The 22,997-nt window shown below is 45.8% G+C and overlaps 1 protein-coding gene across 1 annotated transcript; it reads left to right on the top strand.

Moving 5' to 3' along the window:
• Window positions 1-16,412: 16,412 nt before the first annotated feature.
• PHLDA2 (pleckstrin homology like domain family A member 2) lies at window positions 16,413-19,097 on the top strand. The gene is made up of 2 exons (XM_082270796.1): window positions 16,413-16,929; window positions 18,908-19,097. Exon 1 carries the CDS (start codon window positions 16,514-16,516, stop codon window positions 16,892-16,894), a length of 381 nt encoding a protein of 126 aa, XP_082126922.1. The 5' UTR covers window positions 16,413-16,513; the 3' UTR covers window positions 16,895-16,929; window positions 18,908-19,097.
• The last annotated feature ends 3,900 nt before the right edge of the window (window positions 19,098-22,997 follow it).

The raw sequence follows: 22,997 nt of genomic DNA, 5'->3' as shown, positions 1-22,997 counted from the left end.
GTTAATAGATTTGCAAAGATTTCAAACAAACTTCTTTCATGCTGTCATAATGGGGTAATGTTTGTAGAACTGTGAGAAAAATAACAAATTTAGAGTCGGTTCACATAGGGGCGATCCGACTTGCCGGGGCGACCTGTGAAGTCGCGGTGCACAGCTCGCACCGCGACCTCGGAGCGACATGCACGGACTTCATATCTTTGAAATCAATGCAGGTCGCTCCAGGTCGCCCCAAAGTAGTACAGGACCCTTTTTCTAAGTCGGAGCGACTTATGTTGCTCCTATTAGAACGGGTCCTGTGCTAATCTATGGCAGGCGACCCACGGCGACTTGTCAGGCAACCAGGTCGCCTGACAAGTCGCACCAGTGTGAATCGGCTCTTAATCCATTTTGGAATAAGGCTGTAACATAACAAAAAGTGGAAAAAGTCAAGCACTGTAAATACTTTCCAGATGCACTGTAGCAGAATACATATTGGCCTAAATTTATGAAGAAATTATATTTTTTACATTTTTTTTTTTATTGGATATGTTTTCTAGCAGAAAGTAAATTAGTATTTGATTTTTAATTTTTTTTTTTTTTTTGGGAATATTATATAGCAGAAAGTAAAAAATATTGTTTTTTTTTTTTTTTCAGAATCGTCACAGAGGTGATTAAATAGCACCAAAAGAAAGCTCTATTTGTGGGGAAAAAAAGGACATCAATTTTATTTGGGTACAGTGTCGCAATTGTCAGTTAAAGTAACACAGTGCCGAATCGCAAAAAATGGCCTGGTCATTAAGGGGGAAAATCTTCGGGTCCAGAAGTGGTTAATTGAACAAGCTGAAGTTAGAAGCTGATTGGCTACCATCAGTGCTTTAAGTGGGCTGGTATGCACTGGTACTCAGCACCGCCACTTCAAAATATGGCTCTTGAGCATAACGCCACCTCTCTGTGCGCCTTAGCGTACCAGTACACTCATTTTGGACATCTGCGCCCTCAATTGCCTCCCCAAGAATATTTCCCACTCCAGAGCCATACCAGTCACCACCAGTGAGTCCCCCTGCTCTGGAGTCCTAGCCCAGGGGGGGGTGCTCTGTGGGGACCCTGATGTGGGGTGGGGGGGAGGGCGACAAAATTTATAGGCTATAATAGAGTACTGGCACCTCTTTTGGGCCACTTAAAGCACTGGCTACCATGCACAGCTGTACTGGACTTTTCACTCTACAATTTTAGTAAATCAACCCCAATGTTACCATAGAGAGGGTGTAGGAGGCAATGGCCCCCAAAATAAATAATAAGCCCCCACATGACTTTCATATACTTTCCCTATTTGTTCTATAGAGGGTGTGAAACTTCTTGTAGTATTAGGCTGGGTTCACACTATTGCAAATTGGATGTGGATTCCCCCACATCCAATTTGCATATCAGGAGATTGTTACCGGCTCTCAATGGTGCGAATTGCACAGTCCTGTGCGTCTTCTGGTCCGTCTCGGACCTGAAACAGTGAACAACAGGGACGCACCGGACCCCTGCTGTGAGCCGCTCCATGCGGCAGTGTGAACCCAGCCTGAATCTCTCTATCTCTATAGCACATGATACTTTGTTTCTATAAGAGTGTATCTACTTGTGTAAGGGTCCTTTCACACGGCGCTCCGTATGTCCGCAAATCATCCTATTTTTTTGCGGATGATTTGCGGACATAATGTAAGTCAATGGCATTGCGGATGTCAGCGGAATACCATCCGCTGACATCCGATTTTCTTCCTTTCAGTTCTGTTCCGTTTTTTTGGAATGGAACAGAACCCTAATTTTCCTCCGTTCAAAAAACGGAAAGGAAGCAAAATCGGATGTCAGCAGTGTCATCCGCAATGCCCATAGACTTACATTATGTCCGTATATCATCCGCAAACGGATGGGATGATATGCGGACATACGGAGCGGATGTCATCGCAATGCGGTCCGCTCCGTGTGCATTGTGTTATGGCAGAAATGGGCTGCCCAATGCCTGTTGAGTGAGAAATGTGCAAAAAAAAACAAACATGCATTTTGAATATGCTGGGTGTAAATGGAGAGTAAATGTAAAAGTGCCCTATGGTTATAGACGAGAGCACGGGATGTGCCTGGGCACACCCTAATCACCCCATGTACATTAGCATTATCACTCTGTCCCAACCTATGGCCCAGGACTGGAGCCCTGGGGACAGCTGAAATACTGTATGCTGCTCAACACAGAATGGCAGTGGGGAGCCGGGCACTGGAAGCCTCTCCATGTACCAGCACCCGGCACAAGAAGGAAGAGTTCACAACTGGGCAGAGTTATCTCCACCGCAGTACAAGCAAAGTCCCAGCCAGGAGAGAGGGGTGTGGGAGTCTGTGATCATGTACTGTAAGTGATCACAATGGGGGAGAGAGCTGTGATTCAGTTACCATTACCACCAGTGCCAATACAAGGTCATGTGTGTAAAGGCAGGCGTCCCTATAATTAAAAATATATAGTATATATAAATAAATAAATATATATATACACACACACATGCACATGCATGTGTGTTTGAGCTTTCAGGTGCACACCCTAATGCAAAACCTAAGCCTACAGGGTCTCTAAAAACAACAACAAATCTCTGCATATGTGTTCCTACATGCTAAAACTTGCATGTAAAAAAGGCACGATGGTCCCAGAATTCTCGCCAGGGACAAATACGGAGATAAGGACCTTTTTTTCACTTTCCGAATTTGCACATTTGCTACAGATCACAGAGTATAAAAACCAGAGAGTCAGCATAATTGCCAAGCAGCTAGCATCATTCTGAAGGAGATCTGCAAAGGTGACCCCTATGACAGATTCACTTTAGGTAAACAAGCTTCCACCGTTGAAACACAAAGGTTATCTATCAGTGATCGGCATTTGATCAGAATGAAGAGAATTGTCCCAGAGATATCCATGCAATGTATCAGTAACTATCATGTAGCCACTTTGCTCCGGTTTGGGTCTGCTTGTGTTGGCATGTGTGTCTGGGAGTGTCCCGGGAACAATAGCATGCAGGACATTCCTCGTGTACCTGATCTGCCGCTGCCTGCTGCTCCCGATAAATACACCTCCACACAAAACAACTGTGGCTGCATGTCTGATCTTGAACAGATCATTATTAGAAGAAAGCATCAGCCAAACGGGTAAATTTAGCATGAAAACACGCACAGTCTACACCTTCGCCTTGTTCAGGCACGGCGGGCTGTTTTTTTTGGTTCCTTGATCTATTATTTTAGTTCTGCTGTGCGCAGTGGTGTATTTTGGTTTTGTGCTGCCCTAGGCAAGACTAAATTTGGGCGCCCCCCCTCCACCCCCTTTTTGCCCCACCCCTTTTTTAAGGGATGTGACTCCCTCCAAAATTGAAGGACTACAAGTCCCAGCATGAACCCCTGAGATCTCACGAGAGGTGGGGTGGGTGAGGGTGAGAGAGGGGGTGAGAGGGTGGATTAGAGAGGGGGATGAGAGAGAGAGGGGGGATGAGAGAGAGGGGGGATGAGAGAGGGGGGGTGAGAGAGAGAGAGGGGGGATAAGAGAGAGGGGGGATAAGAGAGAGGGGGATGCGAGAGGGGGGTGAGAGAGAGAGAGGGAGGATTGAGAGGGGGGAGAGAGAGAGAGGGGGGGATGAGAGAGGCGGCTCTAGCAACCAATGGCCAAAGGAGTCTCAGGTGGAGGGGGGCGGCTTTTTTGCTGCCCCCCTGCAAAGTGCCGCCTTAGGCCTGGGCCTTGTTGGCCTAGGCCACAAAACTGCACTGGCTGTGCGTCCTACCCCAGGGTAATAGAAACAGGACCTGGGCTGCATGATACGCAGGCATGGCCTAAAGGCTCACATGGAAGCTGCAAAGAAAGAAAAAATTGCAGATGAGCTTGTACCTGCCAAGTCTTCTAAAGATGGAAATTCCCTTTTAGCAAGGCCAGCAAAAATCCAGACAATTCAGACTGACAAAATCAGAGGTCACAACAATGAGCTGATCCAGAAAAATAGACAGTTGAGGTTGTATGTAAAAGATGAACTTTGGTTAGGGTGAGGATTGGTGTTAGGGTGAGGTAAAACAGAAGGCTGAATGAGGGCTATTGTTAAGGTAAAGGCTAGTGTTAGAGTTAACAGAAGGAATACAGCAGCCATTCTCTACCAGGGTTCCATGAAAGCCTATGGGCAGGGCCGGCCTTTGGGGTGTGAGAGCTGTGCGGCCGCACAGGGCGCCATGGGCAACAGGGGCGCCGTGCTGCCATCACAGCTCGCAGATGATCAGGCCGCACAGTGGGAGGTAAGCGGCGACCGCGGCCTGGAGGTTCAGTGTGGGGGTCTCTGATGTAAGGGGGCTCTGTGTGGGGGGGTTTCTGATGTAAGGGGCGCTCTGTGTGGGGGTCTCTGATGTAAGGGGGGCTCTGTGTGGGGAGTCTCTGATGTAAGGGGGGGCTCTGTGGGGGTCTCTAATGTAAGGGGGTCTTTGATGTAAGGGGGGGGCTCTGTGGGGATCTCTAATGTAAAGGGGTATTTGATGTAAGGGGGCTCTGTGAGGGGTCTCTAATGTAAGGGGGGGCTAAGTTATTAGTGATCATAAAAAAGAAAAGTCAAAAAAAGTGCAAAAAAGTGCAAGAAAATGTGCGGGGGGGGGGGTCACCTGTGCGGTGGGGGGGGGGGCGCCACAGGATTAGCTCGCACAGGGCGCCTGAACACCTAAGGCCGGCCCTGCCTATGGGTCCTCCATGGGTGGCTAGGGGTTTCTTGAGCTGTAGTTAACTGACCTCCCATCTGATGTTGCCTGCAGAAGTCCAGATCCAATGCCACCTGCCAGAGCCAACAGCATGACTGGAAGGGTGTCATTCTGGCTACTCTTGTAAGGTCGCCATTCTTCCCAGTTTCCACCACCAATGTAAAGGACATTTTTCCAATGACCTCTGATAGACTAACCTTACCAGGAATTCCCTGAGACCTGAGAAATAATTTGAGGGTTCCTCTGGAGTAAAAACTTTAAGAAAGGCTGGATTTATGTGGGGGTTATTGTTAGGGTGAAGGCTATTAGGTTGAAAGAAAGATTACAGCAGCCATTCTCTACCAGGGTTCCATGGAAGCCTATGGGTCCTCCATGGATGGCTAGGGGTTCCTTGAGCTGTGGCTTACTGACCTCCCATCTGATGATGCCCGTATAGTTCAAGGTCCAACACCACTTGGCAGAACTAGTGGTATGATGGCAAGTGTGTCATTCTGGCTAGCCCTGTAAGAGGGGCATTCTTACCACTTAGCACCACCAAGGAAAGGGGCATTTTCCCAATGACCCCTGATGGACTAACTTTACCAGGGGTTCCCTGAGACCCGAAAAAGATGCCCATGGTTCCTCTGGAGTAAAAACATTGGGGAAAGGCTGGATTAGAGTGAGGGCTATTGTTAGGGTAAGTGCTAGGGTAAGGATTAGTGGTAAGGTGAAGGTTAGTGTTAGGGTTGGCAATAGGGTGAGAGTGAGGGCTTTTGTTAGGATGAGGGTTAGTTTTAGAATATGGAGTAGGGTTAAGGTAAAGATTACTGGTAGGGCGAGGGTTAGTGTTAAGGTCAGAAGAAGTGTTAGGGTGAGGGCTATTGTTAGAGTGAAGGTTAGTTTTAGGGTGAGGCTTAGTGTTAGGCTAAACAACAGTGTTAGAGTGAGGGCTACTGTTAAGATGCGGGTTAGTGTTAGGGTGCGGACTAGTGTTAAGATGAGTTAGTGTTAGGATTACCAGAAGGGTTAGAGTGAGTGGTTGGGGTTAGGGTAAGGAAGAGTAGAGTCCATGTAAGGGTTAGGAATGGGCTGAGCACACGAACAAAAGGGGTGTGCGGCGGGAAGTTCGCCCGCCACCAACTGCACCATAATGCACTTCGCTCTCGCAGTGCATTGATTGCTGATGATTGGCCAAAGCATGCACCTTACCTGTATGCTTTGGCCAATCACAGCACAATCTACGATAAGAAAAACTTTGTTTTTTCTTTATTTGCTATTTTTTTTTCCCACGAAAGTGGAGTTACGGAGTTTAAGGCGTCAGCATACCAAGACATTTTGGATAATTTCATGCTCCCAACTTTGTGGGAACAGTTTGGGAATGGCTCCTTCCTGTTCCAATTTGACTGCGCACCAGTGCACAAAACAAGCTCCATAAAGACATGGATGTTTGGGAAGGAGGAACTTGACTGGCCTGCACAGAGTCCTGACCTCAACCCGATGGAACACCTTTGGGATGAATTAGAGCAGAGACTCCAACATCAGCGTCTGTAAGAATGGTCAAACATTCCCATAGACACACTCCTAAACCTTGTGGACAGCCTTCCCAGAAGAGTTGAAGCTGTTATAGCTGCAAAGGGTGGGCCAACTCAATATTGAACCCTACGGACTAAGACTGGGATGCCATTAAAGTTCATGTGCAAGTAAAGACAAGTGTCCCATTACTTCTGACAATATTGTGTATTTGTGGCACTGCCATTGTCTCCACACTTCAGGGCCCCCAAAGATGCCCCAACTGAGAGTTGCTTCGGGTCCAAAAACTCATCGTCCTTTCTGTTTTGGGTCCAGGGCTCTACCAACAAACAGAACAGGGAAGATTTACTAAAACAGAATCTGGTGCAGCTCCGCATGGTGACTAATCAGCTTCAGCTTGGTTAATTAAGCTTTGACAGTAAAACCTGGAAGCTGATTGGTGCTGCACCAGATTTTGCACACTCCAGAGTTAGTAAATCCTCCCAATGTAATGGTAGGAAGACCTGTAATGGTAGGGACTAACCTGGCATCACTCCACCCAAAACGTGGGTCCAGCTCCTCTTTGAACATGGTATATACTGTACATAATGGTTGGAGATCTCACACTGAGGATGACAGGTGGAAAAAAGATTGACCCAGGTCTGCGCAAATTGTACGATGATCGCCCTCAGATTGATCGCCACCCACACACACATTGACATTTACTAATGGAAAATCTGAATGACCATTTACCAGCAAGAAAAAAACTTTCCAGTAAAACCGCTCCATATTGCTCAATGGAAAACCCCTACAAGTTCCAGTAGTCACCGGGGATCTTTGAATCCTCCTCATGGGTGGACATCACCCAGGTATCTGTATTGTCCTACAACAGAAGAGAAGAAATTAAAATAAAAGGAAAAGTCTTTACTGAAACCAAAAGGTGTGTGCACACTCCATGCAAGTCTGTAAAAAAACCCAACGAGGTTGATTTACTAAAACTGGAGAGTACAAAATCTGGTGCAGATCTGCATAGAAACCAACCAGCTTCCAGGATTTATTGCTATATAACCTTTTTTTAATAATAGAAAATAGGATTTGTACAAACGTCATGATGAAATTGCAGAGTGCCATGGTCCTCCAAGATAGAACTAAAGCTGGAGCGTGCAAAATCAGTCTCACTTCTGCATAGAAACCAATCAGCTTCCAGGTTTTATTGCCAAAGCTTAACCTTCCTAGCGGTATTCCCGAGCGTGACTCGGGGTTAGATTTTAGAGCCAAAAGCGGTAACCCCGAGCCACACTTGGGGTACCGCTAGGAAGATCGCTGGATCCTGGTAGAGGTTTTACTTACCTTTTCTCCGGGATCCAGCGAAGACTGCGGGCGGTATGCGGCGGCGGAGCTTCCTCCCGATCGTCTGCGAGCCCCGGCTTCCGTCTCCGGTGACGTGACGTTCGCAGGGGGGTGGAACCGGCGGCAAATTCAAATGTAAAACACACTGATACCATTCAAAATAAAAAAAAAATCACATTACATTACCCCCCAGTGCCCTTTCCTGCAGTTTTACTGTACTTTTTATGTATGTATATATATATACGTAATTCTTGTGAATGAGCAGCCCAAACCAACTGTATACATTATATATATATATATATAATAAATGTATACAGTTGGTTTGGGCTGCTCATTCACAAGAATTACATGCAAAATAATGGTACAGCTTTCAGCACCTAAAATCCAAAAGAATCATACCGCCAGGGAGGTTAATTGATCAAGCTGAGGTTAGAAGCTGATTGGTTTCTCTGCAGAATACTGATTTGCACTCCAGCTTTCGTAAATAAACCCCAATGTGTCTTCCAAGACGCCACTTGCTCTATGCCTGTCTGTAGACTGGTACGATCCTGCTTATCATACACTTGCAATGGAGTTGACATATCATTTTCATAAAGTGGCAATTTGCTTTGTTTTGTATTTAGATGAGTTACATTCCATTGTATTTTTTTCTTTTTCAGACTTTTTTTTTATTCAGTATCGAGAATACATGTAGAAAGTTATTGTTAACTTTGTCCCCACAATAGCTTGTCACTAAAATACCTTGTAAAGCAAGGGAAGCCACCTTTCCCTGCCGGTTATAGCAACAGGGAGAACCTGCTGGAACCGTCCAAAGCCAGTCCTGTACCAGAAGGACACATGGAGGTGTCAGGATGCAGGAAGAGACCAAACATTGTGCTATCCTCCAGGCTTCATCTAACAACATAGCAACCCGTTCCTAAAAACCAAACAGTTAAAAGGTCAGAACATCACAAATTGATATTTAAGTGTTTGATGGGTTCTAGAGTAGGGTGACCAGACGTCCCCGGTTTCCGGGGACAGTCCCCAGACTGAGAACACTGTCCCCGGACCACATCTGTCCCTGGATTTGTCCCCGCTTTGCAGGGCCAATCTTGACCTGGGTGGGCAGTTTCCTGGTGGGCGGGGGCCGAATTGGTGTGAGTTCCAGCTCTGTGCACTGTGACTGTGTGCTGCTTGTAAAATGTAGCGCCGTAACCGCCACTCCTCCTCCGCATTTCTCAGCGGGATCCCACCCCGGGAACAGTGACATGACCGCCCTCTTCTTCTAGCATCCCGGCCCTCTCCTCCTATGTCTGCTTCCTCCTCCCATCTCTCTCGGGGGGAGCGGTAATACATAGGTGTAGCACTGCCTCCTAAAGGACTGCTGGAATGTACACCTTGGGATCCCCTGGGTTACCGATAGCAACTGCAGAATGCACAATTTAACTCTTTACTCTTTGGCTCGATCAATGTACAGTCTAGGGGATGTAGTTGTTTTTGTGGTTTAATTTAAATTAGGGATGGGAGATAAGAAGAGTGGGATACTCCAACATGAACTATTCACAGTAGATGAGGACTCCTGTCTTAAGATGCAGCCACTTAGATGAATTTAGGATTAAGTCTCTGTGTAGATGACTTGTTAGGATGAATTATCTTCAGGATACACACCTAGTACCCCCTTTCACTCCACCTGCTGACACCCGTACTCTGACTATTCTACACTGGGGTGGCCCCCCTCAGGTCAGGCCCCTAGACACGATCCCCTTTACTCACAATACAGTTTTTCGAGCGGCTCCAGTGTCTCTACCCCTCCAGTCAGCTCTCATGGACCTCCGGGTTCAGCTCCTTCCTTCTGGTCCCCAGGCTGACTGCCTGTGTCCGCGTGCTACTCCTACAGAGGAGGAGACAGCAGCCACCCTCCCTCCAGGACTCTGCTCACCAGCGAAATACCCCGCAGGACATGTGCTCCTGGCTTTTATATCACACCCTTTAATGCACCGAGACAATCAGTCTGTGCCAATCACTGGAGCTGTATCAAAGCCTGTGTACCCATTGGTCAGATTTCCCCCACTGTCCAATATGCCTCCCTATTGGACCAGTGTGAAACACTTCCTAGATCAGATTAATCACACACTGGGCACCATGAGCAGACCTAACTCACAGATCCTGCTCTCTGGTAAGCAGCAAGCAATATAGATTTGCCTGCTGCTCCTCTAATAGCCAGACAGAGCCAAAACTATACTCTCTCTCTAGCACCTACCTAGGAGGGTGCTACATAGGGGAAAGGACAAAGCACAGTGTTTCTCCCTCCCCCTCCCTTCTAGATGATGTGCTGCAAGGAATTATTGGCAATGTAGTCCAGAGGGGTGGGATTGCCTTTAATGAAATGAGCTACAGAGTGAGTGTAATGGCCTAATGCCAGGAGGAGGTGAGTTTATTAATTAATATTTTGCAAAAAGGTCATTTTTCTCCACTGATGGGTACTGATAGGCTGCAATGATGGGCACTGATGAGGTGGCACTGATAGGCTGCACTGATGGGCACTGATGAGGTGGCACTGATGGGCACTGATAGGCTGCACTGATGACTTGGCACTGATAGGCTGCACTGATGAGGCAGCACTGATGAGGGGGCGCTGATGGGCACTGATAGGCTGCACCGATGGGCACTTATTAGGTGGCACTGTTGAGCACTGATAGGCTTCACTGATGGTCACTAATAAGGTGGCACTGAAGGGCACTTATGAGGTGGCCCTGATGGGCACTGATGGGCTGGATTGATGGGCACTGATGAGGTGGCACTGATAGGCTGCACTAATGGGCACTGATGAGGTGGAACTGATAGGCTGCACTCATGGGTACTGATGAGGTGGCACTGATGGGCACTAATGAGGTGGCACTGATGGGCACTCTGTGAGGCTGCACTGATAGGCTGCACATATGGGCACTGATGAGGTGGCACTGATGGGCACTAATGAGAAGGCCCTGATGGGCACTGATAGGCTGGACTGATGGTCTCTCACTATTCCTTCACTAAATTTCTGGGTCTACACACTTAATGTGTCCATTATGAGGGGTTTCCACCTACTCTGCACTAAGTGCCCAGATCTGCACACCTGCTGGGCCTATTAGGAGGTATTCCTGCCATCTCTGCACTGAATTCCTGGGTCTGTACACCTGCTTTGCTCATTATGAGGGGTTCCCACCATCCCTTGACTGAGTTTCTGGGTCTGCAGACCTGCTGTGGCCATTATGAGTGGTTTTCACCATCTCTATGCTGAGTTCCCGGGTCTGGCATCTGCTCTGTCCATTATGAGTGGCTTCCACCATCTCTACGCTAAGTTCCTGGGTCTGGCACCTGCTCTGTCCAATATGAGTGGCTTCCACCATCTCTAGGGTGAGTTCCAAGGTCTGGCAACTGCTCTCTCCGTTAGGAGTGGCTTCCAATATTCCTGTGCTGAATTCACAGGTCTGCATACCTGCTGTGCCCATTATGAGGATTCCCACTATCCCTGGGCTGACTTACCAGCACTTTACACAAACTGTGCGCATTAAGAGGTATTCCCACCATCCCTGTGCTAAATTCCCAGGTCTGTACACCTGCTGTGCCCATTATGAGGGGTTCTCACTATCCCTTGGCTGAGTTTATGGGTCTGCACACCTGCTGGTCCCATTATGAGTTGTGTCCACCATCTCTTAGCTGAGTTCCCAGGTCTGGCATCTTCTCTGTTCTTTATGAGTGGTTCCACCATCTCTACACTGAGTTTCGGGGTCTGGCATCTGCTCTGTCCATTATGAGTGGCTTCCACTATCCCTGTGCTGAATTCACAGGTCTGCACACCTGCTGTGCCCATTATGAGTATCCCGCCATCCCTGGGCTGAATTATCGGCACTTTACACAAGCTGTACCCATTAAGAGGGGTTCCTATCATCTCTGTGCTGAGTTCCCAGGTCTGTACACCTTCTGTGCCCATTATGAGGAGTCCCCCACCATCCTTTGGCTGAGTTCCCAGTTCTGTACATCTGCAGGGGTCCGCTTGGGGTTGATTTACTAAAACTGGAGTGTCTAAAACCTGGTGCAGCTCTGCATAGAAAGCAATGAGCTTCCAACTTTTATTGTCAAAGTTTATTTGAACAAGCTGAAGTTAGAATCTGATTGGCTACTATTCATAACTGAACCAGATTCTAAATGTTTTCCAGTTCTAGTAAATCTCTCCCATTGTATTCAATTTTATACATCTGTCATATTGGAAGTATAATCATTCAAGGTCCTGCTATGAGAAACTATTGTGCACAATGAGCTCAGATACATGTTAGAAATTATAGTATGGACTACTGACAAGCTTTTGCCCACTATCACCCTCCAGTACTAGTGGAGGTAGGCCAGCATGCCACTATCAGCCTCCAGTACTAGTGGAGGTAGGCCAGCATGCAACTATCACCTTCCAGTACAGGTGGAGGTAGCCCAGCATGCCACTATCACCCTCCAGTACTAGTGGAACCAAGCAAGCATGCCACTATTACTCTCCATTACTAGTGGAGGTAGCCCAGCATGCCACCATCACTCTCCAGTACTAGTGGAGCGAGGCCAGCATGCCGTTATCACCTTCCAATACTAGTGGAGCGAGGCCAGCATGCCACTATCACTCTCCAGTACTAGTGGAGCAAGGCCAGCATGCAACTATCACTCTCCAGTACTAGTGGAGCAAGGCTAGCATGCCACTATCACCTACCAGTACTAATGGAGCGAGGCCAGCATGCCACTATCACCTTCCAGTACTAGTGGAGCGAGGCCAGCATGCCACTATCACCTTCCAGTACTAGTGGAGCGAGGCCAGCATGCCACTATCACTCTCCAGTACTAGTGGAGCGAGGCCAGCATGCCACTATCACTCTCCAGTACTAGTGGAGCAAGGCCAGCATGCCACTATCACCTTCCAGTACTAGTGGAGCGAGGCCAGCATGCTACTATCACTCTCCAGTACTAGTGGAGCGAGGCCAGCATGCCACTATCACTCTCCAGTACTAGTGGAGCAAGGCTAGCATGCCACTATCACCTACCAGTACTAATGGAGCGAGGCCAGCATGCCACTATCACCTTCCAGTACTAGTGGAGCGAGGCCAGCATGCCACTATCACTCTCCAGTACTAGTGGAGCGAGGCCAGCATGCCACTATCACTCTCCAGTACTAGTGGAGCGAGGCCAGCATGCCACTATCACCTTCCAGTACTAGTGGAGCGAGGCCAGCATGCTACTATCACTCTCCAGTACTAGTGGAGCGAGGCCAGCATGCCACTATCACTCTCCAGTACTAGTGGAGCAAGGCTAGCATGCCACTATCACCTACCAGTACTAATGGAGCGAGGCCAGCATGCCACTATCACCTTCCAGTACTAGTGGAGCGAGGCCAGCATGCCACTATCACCTTCCAGTACTAGTGGAGCGAGGCCAGCATGCCACTATCACTCTCCAGTACTAGTGGAGCGAGGCCAGCATGCCACTATCACCTTCCAGTACTAGTGGAGCGAGGCCAGCATGCCACTATCACTCTCCAGTACTAGTGGAGCGAGGCCAGCATGCCACTATCACCTTGATCAATATGCAGCTTGTGTTCAAAGGGTGCATGCCCCAGCATGTCTGGACAACCTCCTCAATGTTACACATGTCATACAGACCATACATGTAGAGGTGAGATTTTATGATTTTACAATCTATTCAATAAAGCAATCAAAACTCTTAATCACCTCAAGTAGAATGATGTACTTTGACCAAAGGAAAGCTTCAAAGTTGATTAGAAGGAAGATAAGCATAGCAGAAAACGTTATCAATATTAAGGTAACCGAGCTGCAGTCTTGCATCAAATGATCGTATGTGACCGATGATGCTCACCATTTTCCTATTTTATTTTTAAGTAATTTAAAGCTAATACTTTATTTATTAACAAAAACATCAAAACCTACAATCTTATTCACACTTTAAAGGTAACACACAAAATAGGCAAGTGACTTCATGCACTTCTGGTTGTTGTAACATAAAGGGGTCAATCACCACAGGTTTTTTATTGGAAATCAAGGACACTTTACAGCAGGGGTCTTTAAACTATGGCCCTCCAGTTGCTCAGGAACTACAATTACCATCATGCCTAGTCATGTCTGTGACTCTCAGAGTTTTACAATGCCTCATGGGATGTGTAGTTCTGCAACCGCTGGAGGTCCGTAGTTTGAGGTTTCCTGCTTTACAGGTACGTCTGAAGTTTAGAAAAACAAAAACAGAGGGCGCACCAGCCTTGAGAATTACCGTTATAAACACTTTTATTAAAGAAATAAAACAGATGTGTACTCACACACAGCATATGATATTAATTCATCAATCTTAATAGAGTCCCGCATCGCCTGGTCAACCTCACCAAACCCAACATGGGGAAGACACTTCAAATGGATGACGCATTTCAAGAGTAGGTCCCCGCTTCCTCAGAGGGGACCTACCCTTGAAATTCATCAGCCATTTATGGTGTCTTCCCTATGTTGGGATTGGTAAGGTGCACCAGGCAATGTGATACTGTGGAGATTGATGAGCTTGATATTACATGTTGTATGTGAGTACATATCTGTTTTATTTCTTCAATAAAAGGATTTCAAACGGTAATTCTCGAGGCTGGTGCGTCCTCTGTTTTTGTTTTTCTAGTGTTCCTTTTGGGCTTCCCCAGTTCTAAGGGGGCTGCAATAGCTTGCTTAGATTTAGGCTGTTGAAGATATAAGGTTCATCAATGCCAGAACATCCACCATGAGCTCAGGAGGTTGTTTGTTTGCTTGTCGAAAGTTTAACCACTTGCCGACTGCGCTATAGCCTGAAAGATGGCTACAGTGCGGTCGTCCAGTTCTGGGAGGGCATCTATTGACGTCCTCCCAGAACCCCGCTTGTCTATTGACTTCCTCCCAGAACCCCGCCTTTCTATTGACCTCCTCCCAGAACCCCGCCTGTCTATTGACGTCCTCCCAGAACCCCGCCTTTCTATTGACCTCCTCCCAACCCCCCCCCCCCCTTCCCCCCTGCGTGTCCCCGGGGCATGCAATCAGGTGCACTCTGTGATCGAGGTAAAGGGCCAATCACAGCAGGCCTTTACCACAGCCCATCCCATGTAAACAAATGCCGGTTATCGGCATTTCCTTTCCTCATCTCTGCCACTGTGTGAGGAAAGGAAAGCCAATAATCAGCTCTCTTGTGATAGCAGACATTCAGACATTTAAATTGATATATAGGGCACTTATCATTGGTGCCCTGATTATCAGTGGAGCCCCATCAGTGCCAATCAGTGTCCATCAGTTTATCATATCACTGCCAATCAATGCAGCATTTCAGTGCCCATCAGAGCCGCCTCATCAGTGCCCATCAGTGCAGCTTATCAGTGCCCACCAGAGCCGCCTCATCACTGCCCATCAGTGCAGCTTATCAGTGCCCATCAGAGCTGCCTGATCAGTGCCCATCAGTGCAGCTTATCAGTGCCCATCAGAGCCGCCTCATCAGTGCCCATCAGTGCAGCTTATCAGTGCCCATCAGTGCTGCCTGATCAGTGCCCATCAGTGCAGCTTATCAGTGCCCACCAGAGCCGCCTCATCAGTGCCCATCAGTGCAGCTTATCAGTGCCCATCAGAGCTGCCTGATCAGTGCCCATCAGTGCAGCTTATCAGTGCCCATCAGAGCTGCCTGATCAGTGCCCATCAGTGCAGCTTATCAGTGCCCATCAGAGTCGCCTCATCAGTGCCCATCAGTGCAGCTTATCAGTGCCCATCAGAGCCGCCTGATCAGTGCCCATCAGAGCTGCCTCATCAGTGCCCATCAGAGCTGCCTCATCAGTGCCCATCAGTGCAACCTCATCAGCGCACATCAGTGAAGAAGAAACATTACTTATTTGTAACATTTTATAACAGAAACAAAGAAAAAGGACATTTTTTTTCAAACGTTTTGATCTCTTCTTCGTTTATCAAAAAATAAAAAACCCAGTGGTGATTTAATACCACTAAAGGAAAGCTCAAAAAAATTACAAAAATTGAGTACAGTGTTGCATGACTGCGCAATTGTCATTAAAAGTGCGACAGCGCCGAAAGCTGAAAATTAACCTGGGCAAGAAGGGGGTAAAAGTGCCCAGTATATAAGAAGTTAACAGGCATTGTTTACATCGCAGTCCTCTTGTCCAGTGTGTAGTTTTCCCAAATTTTTTACATTTCTCTTTATTAGGTTCAGGTAACATGAATGCATTCACATGCATTCTGGTGGGAAATAAAAGCATCATGCTGTTAATTAAACGCACAAAAAGGCACTATAGTGTTAACTAAGCTCTTTGAAATACATTCATTTTTCTTGTTTATGCGTTTGTACTGCATTTAAACCGTATATGGGGTGTTAACAACCCCTAAATGATTGATTTCGTTTTTTGTATCAGATCCATTGTATGGGCAGCCATAGACCAGCAATCCTCATTATTTGGGTACCCTAATCCTGCAGCAGAAGGTTTCAGTTTCCTAAGGCGTTCGCCTCAGCTGGGTCGGATGCTTGTGGTGGGCCATTTGTCAGAAAGCCTTTAGGATCAGGAATTAGAGAGAGGATCTCCTTTCCCCTGCCTGGTTTCATTTATGAATGAAGCTGAAGCTAATGTTTAGCAGCCTGTGGGTGTGACAGTGCGTGAGTGCAATCCCAGACACTGAAGGAGACCAGTGACTAAGCACTGGGAGGAACTGCATTCCTGTACTCGTCACTGGAGGGTTTGGAAGGAGTGGCGTGAGAAGCGACATAAATTGTAAAGCAATCTCCTCATTCCTCTCATTCACACACCTAGCTGCAGAGGCAAGCACAGCAGCCCTCAAGCTTTCCAAGACTTGCAACCTTGTCCCCAGGACTGCTCCAAGCCACTAAGCTCCCAATACCAACAGTGGACCAGTGCCCAAGCGATTGCCCCCAACCAGCAGCCCAACAGAGAATGAAAATGCAGGTCTCCGATGTGATCATGGAAGGCGAGCTGGAGAAAAGGAGCGACAACCTCCTCCAGTTTTGGAGAAAAAAGCTCTGCGTCTTGACCAAAGACAGCCTTAGCATGTTCGCCGATGGGCAGAAGAGGAGCAAGTGCAAGGAGCTCAAGTTCCAGTCCATCAAGAAGCTGGATTGTGTGGAGAGGACGGGCAAATACATCTACTTCACCATCGTCACCATGGACAACAAGGAGATAGATTTCCGCTGCCCCGATGAAAGCAGTTGGAACGCGGCCATCACCATGGCTCTGATCGACTTCCAGAACAAGAAAGCCCTTCAATCGTTCAGGGAGCGACAGAACAGTGAGAGGAGGGTGGCTCCATGCAAGTGATCCAATGATCCTTAAGAATCAACCCTATGGAACAGGTGAGAATCGGTTAACTGCCAGTCCTTACCATGAGCAAATGCCTCCTCTATCTTTCCATCTGCCTATCCTGGTCCATATTGTCCACCATGTATAGGAAAACCTTGTTTCTCCAAATAACTCCAAATTGAACATGGCAATGAAACCCATATTGTTCCATCTAATGCCTATCAAGGTCCATCTGGCCTTCTACAGATAGGCAACCTTTGACTCTCTAAATAATATTAAGGTCCAAACCACAATCCAACCTTTACCTCTCCATCTGCTACCAGTCATATTTCCTATTAGTAAGTGGACAGCCTTAGTTTTCCCAAAAATGTCCAATTTCCAATACACTCTACCAAGTCACATTTAACCTCAGCTCCCAATACAAACGGTGGACCAGTGCCCAAGCGATTGCCCCCAACCAGCAGCCCAACAGAGAATGAAAATGCAGGTCTCCGATGTGATCATGGAGGGGGAGCTGGAGACCAGTCAGCCTTAGTTTTCCCAAAAATGTCCAATTTTCAATACACTCTACCAAGTCACATTTAACCTCATAGCATGGTAGCAACCGGTGTCCCTGAGTCACTTGCGGAACTACATGTCCAGGCATGCCTAGTTGGGACATAAAGTAGCACTATAAATGGAGAGTCAATGGTCGAATCGAGCTCTATAATTTAAAATATTAAAAGCTGTTTCAGTTGCCCCTACAATTTCTCTGTAGTTGATATTCCATATATTAATCGGGGAATCCAATAAATTAGCAGAAAGCTGAAGTTTGTTAAGACATGTCTTTACAGCCAAGCCCAAGCCTCCGGTTGCTTAACCCTTCAAACTTTAACTTTCTTATATTTCAATTTGAGCAGCCTTTAATTTTTTCAGTTACCTGTCGTACCCAAATTTTGGTAAACCAAAGATTTGCAAATTTGTACATAATTTGAAAAAATTAGCAAATTTTTACGTAATTGATTTTTATTTTTTCGTTGATTTTAAATTGTTATAACCTTTTTTATAACAAAAAAAAAAATTTCATTATTTAGAGCTGTATTTTTGATGCAAAAATGTTTTTTAGACACAGTAAGAGAGACTTATATTCTGCTTTGCATGCCATGTGATTTTTATGCCGCGTCAGGGACTTGAGGAAGTACCGGTAACAAAAAGGATCTCACAGCACGCACATGCTACAGGAACAAAAGCCGGCAGCGTGCCTAGTTCATTATGGACTCAGGAAGGGTCGCTTGCCTTTCAAACTTTAATTCAAGAATTCTATGCATGTTGAAAGTGATTTTCAATCTTAAAAGATAGATCCCTATGAATATTTTAAAACGTTACAAAATGATGTACTAAATTAGAGAATTATATGCATATTTATGGGATTTTAGCAGCACTGAACAAATATTTATTCCCTTCTATTTTATTTAGTTTGTTTTATTTGTAAACAAAAAATAAATAAAAAATAAGCGTCTTTTTAAATATACTATAATTTTTTTGTTTTTATTTATATTTTTAAAGAGTTATAAAGTGCATTTTCAATAATAATAAATACATTAATATATTAATAATATATTATATTATATATTAAAAATATATATAATAATAATAATAATAATAATAATAATAATAATAATAATAATAATAATAATAATATATAATAATAATAATACATTTTCAAAGAGTAAACTTTGCTAAGCAAAAAAAAAAAAAATAAAAAATAAAAAAAGCCGGACAATTTTTTGCCCTTTCATGTTAATTAAAACGGAAACATGTCATAACTAAACCCTGATTTACCTGATACCGTTTGATAATGTCAAGAAGAAAATTGGAATTTAATTTCTAAAGGGTACTAATTAGAGAAAAGGCTTTTAAATAATAAGAGAAAATTGTTATACATCTGTGTAGAATTTTGAAAATTAAATATTATGAAATTTCTGTATTACAGAATTTTTTTTAATTGGACATTTTAATTTAATCATTATACTTTTTTTTTTACCCTCATAGGGCCCATGATTGATGGACCAAATGCACGCGGTTGCTGGGAGAGGCTCATGAGACAGGAAGTGACTGCCTTACAAGGACAAAGCAAGTTGAATGAGAATTGTTTGAGCTCCGCACACTGGAGTTTTGTCCAAAGAGCTGACAATTGATGAACAGAGAAGATGGATTATCCTCGCGATTAGTGTTATTTATTTATCCGCGGGAAAAAAAGCAATACGCAATATGAACCGGACTGAACCGGGATAATTTATTCCAAAGTTCTTTATATATTTGTATTTATTACAACGTGCCTTCCTTCTTAATATATATATTTTTGTTGTCGAGACCAGTAATTTCTGATTCAATTTAATTTGAAATGTTAACTTATTTTATTAAAATTTTTTATAAAAAAATATTTTATTTTCATTTGTTACATCTATAGAGTTTCGTAATAGGTCAGTAAATGCTGGAACTAATTTATAATAACTTGGGGGGAAGTATGTTACCCAAAGCAACCAGATTGTCGAAAAAAATTATGGAGGAATCTGGCTTCTATGGACAACATATTTTACTTTGCACCAATCGTTTTAAAGAACGAAGACCACTAATATGTCTTTTGGAATTAAAAGGTAAAAGGGTATTTTTACTTAAGTCATCGTTGGTGTCATTGGGGAGGAATAGTGCCCCATCATTGGTGTCATTGGGGAGGAATAGTGCCCCATCGTTGGTGTCATTGGGAGGAATAGTGCCCCATCATTGGTGTCAGTGGGAGGAATTGTGCCCCATCATTGGGGTCATTAGGGAGAAATTGTGCCTCATCATTGGTGTCCATGGGAGGAATAGTGCCCCATCATAGGGATCATTGGGGAGGAATAGCGCCACTTCATTGGGGTCATTGGGGAGGAATTGTGCCTCATCGTTGGTGTCACTGGGAGGAATTGTGCCCTATAATTGGTGTCATTGGGAGGAATAGTGCCCCATCATTGCTGTTATTGGGGAGGAATAGTGCCCCATCATTGCTGTCATTGGGGAGGAATAGTGCCCCATCATTGGTGTCATTCGGAAGGAATAGTGTCCCATCGTTGGTGTCATTGGGGAGGAATAGTGCCTCATCATTGGTGTCATTGGGGAGGAATAGTGCCCCATCGTTGGTGTCATTGGGGAGGAATAGTGCCCCATCATTGGTGTCATTGGGAGGAATAGTGCCCCATCACTGGTGTCATTGGGAGGAATTGTGCCCCATCATTGGTGTCATTGGGAGGAATAGTGCCCCATCATTGGTGTCATTGGGGAGGAAAAGTGCCCTATCGTTGGTGTCATTGGGAAGAATAGTGCCCCATCGTTGGTGTCATTGGGGAGGAATAGTGCCCCATCGTTGGTGTCATTGGGAGGAATATTGCCCCATCATTGCTGTCATTGAGGAGGAATAGTGCCCCATCATTGGTGTCATTGGGGAGGAATAGTGCCCCATCATTGCTGTCATTGGGGAGGAATAGTGCCCCATCGTTGGTGTCATTGGGAGGAATAGTGCCCCATCGTTGGTGTCATTGGGAGGAATAGTGCCCCATCTTTGGTGTCATTGGGAGGAATAGTGCCCCATCATTGGTGTCATTGGGAGGAATAGTGCCCCATCATTGGTGTCATTGGGCCTCATTGTTGGTGTCATTGGGAGGAATTGTGCCCTATATTTTGTGTCATTGGGAGGAAATGTGTCTCATCATTGGTGTCATTGGGGAGGAATAGTGCCTCATTGTTGGTGTCATTGTGAGGAAAAGTGTCCCTTCACTGGTGTCAGTAGGGGGAATTATGCCCCATCGTTGGTATCAGTGGATAAAACAGTGCCCCAAGGGACAGATAAAAGCAAGAAAAGGGCCGCATCTGGCCACTGGTTTAGAATAAGGAAAGGTAAGAAGCTCTGCCAGGTTTTTATCACTGACTGTTATTTTGTTAAAAGATTTCCCCTTACTTTCACTAGAGTTGTGTCACCCAAGCAGGAAGTGAGGGACTACCTTTAGTCCGGGTTCACACATATGCGATGTCAGACATTGCATGTGATTCGGGCGCACTGCTCTGCAAATCACATGCGATGTCTGTGCGTTTCGAATACAGCCATACATATTGTATGGCTGAATTTGCATCGCATTCAGAACAAAGTCGCACAGGACCCTTTTTTTGGTCCGCACCAAAATCGGATCGCATGGGTTGTTCACACCTATGCGATCAGACTCATGTCCAAACTGACAGTTCGCACTGCGATATGCGAAATGATCTGGGGATGTCATTAACTTTGTATTGACACATGCCAGCGATTCGCATATGGCAGTGTGAACTGCCTGCGTGTTGAGTGCGATGCGGGAACCCAGCGGATTCGCAGGGTTCCCGCATTGCATATGTATGAACCGTCCCTTAAAGGGGACACAGAGAGCAATAAAAAGCTGCCAGGTGCTCTGGCCTTCCCCTACCTTTTTAAATAATATTTTTAACGCAGTTTTTCTTTTCTTCTCACTTCCAGCTCTTGTAATATGTTGTCCCCGGCACAGCAAGTGAGGAAAAATCTTCCCAATGGGGTCACAGACAGTGATTAAAAAAATTGGCAGATCTACCCTTCCCAACGTATTAAAAAAAAAAGTTTAGGCTGGAGATACACAGCCATCCAGATCTTTTCTTGCAATCAGTTTTGGCCAGTAATCCAGTGGCTTCCAAATGGCCATTGGCTGCCATACTCTTTCTTATCATCCAATCATGCAAAAGTAAGGCAGCCCATACATGTATCTTTTTTTTTTTTTTTTTTTTTTCAATCAGGGGGTTGAATGAAAAAAAAAGATCCAATTCCCCCATCCACACATTGGATGTAGATGGGGGACTTCTCCCGTTGTGCTAATGGTGGAGTGCCCTCCCTGCTGTCAGAATACAACGATCACTGCTGCTGGCTATAGCCATGGCACCGATCCATCAGGAAAAGCCAGACAGGCTGGTAGATCAGTAGATTGACTTCTATTGAACCAGGGTGCCCATACATGGATCAAAATGTATCTGGTCCTCGCTGAACCGGCCAGATTCCGATCTATGCATGTTCAGTACTGCTGTTATATTCCTGTACTTGTGTGTCTTTGGCAGCAGCTAGAAAATGTAGAGAAGGTAGAAATAGAATGGATATACAGTATTGCACCCCTCACATTTTTGTAAACATTTTATTCTATCTTTTCATGTGACAACACTGAAGAAATGACACTTTGCTACAATGTAAAGTAGTGAGTGTACAGCTTGTATAACAGTGTAAATTTGCTGTCCCCTGAAAATAACTCAACACACAGCCATTAATGTCTAAACTGCTGGCAACAAAAGTGAGTACACCCCTAAGTGACAATATCCAAATTGGGCCCAAAGTGTCAATATTTTGTGTGGCCACCATTATTTTCCAGCACTGCCTTAACCCTCTTGGGCATGGAGTTCACCAGAGCTTCACAGGTTGCCACTGGACTCCTTCCACTCCTCCATGACGACATCACAGAGCTGGCGGATGTTAGAGACCTTGCACTCCTCCACCTTCCGTCTGAGGATGCCCCACAGATGCTCAATAAGGTTTAGGTCCGGAGACATGCTTGGCCAGTCCGTCACTTTTACCCTCAGCTTCTTTAGCAAGGCAGTGGTCATCTTTGAGGTGTGTTTGGGGTCGTTATGTTGGAATACTGCCCTTGCCCCCATGTTGATGAAGACAAGGGCCTCTTCCCGACAACTCTGTCCAGTGGTTGTGGGGGTCTGCGGGCAGGGAGGGGCTTATCGGAATCTGGAAGCCCCCTTTAACAAGGGGGCCCCCCAGACCCCGGACCCCCTCCCTATGTGACTGTGTATGGGGTACATTGTACCCCTACCCATTCATCCCATAAAAGGCAGTGTATATAAATAATGACAGGAGACGTTTTGAAAAGTTTATTAAAGATTAAATATTCCGATAAGCCCCCTGCCCACAGACCCCCACAACCACCGGCCAGGGTTGTCGGGAAGAGGCCCTTGTTCTCATCAACATGGGGGCAAGGTCCTTAGGGGTGGGGGGTGCAGAGCCCACCCCCCCATGTTGAGGGCATGTGGCCTGGTATGGTTCAGGCCCCTTTTC

The sequence above is a fragment of the Pelophylax lessonae genome (assembly GCF_965119305.1).
Source record: "Pelophylax lessonae genome assembly, chromosome: 10".
NCBI lineage: Eukaryota > Metazoa > Chordata > Amphibia > Anura > Ranidae > Pelophylax > Pelophylax lessonae.
Note: the sequence above shows the minus strand (reverse complement) of the source record. Positions and strands in the feature narration are given on the sequence as shown.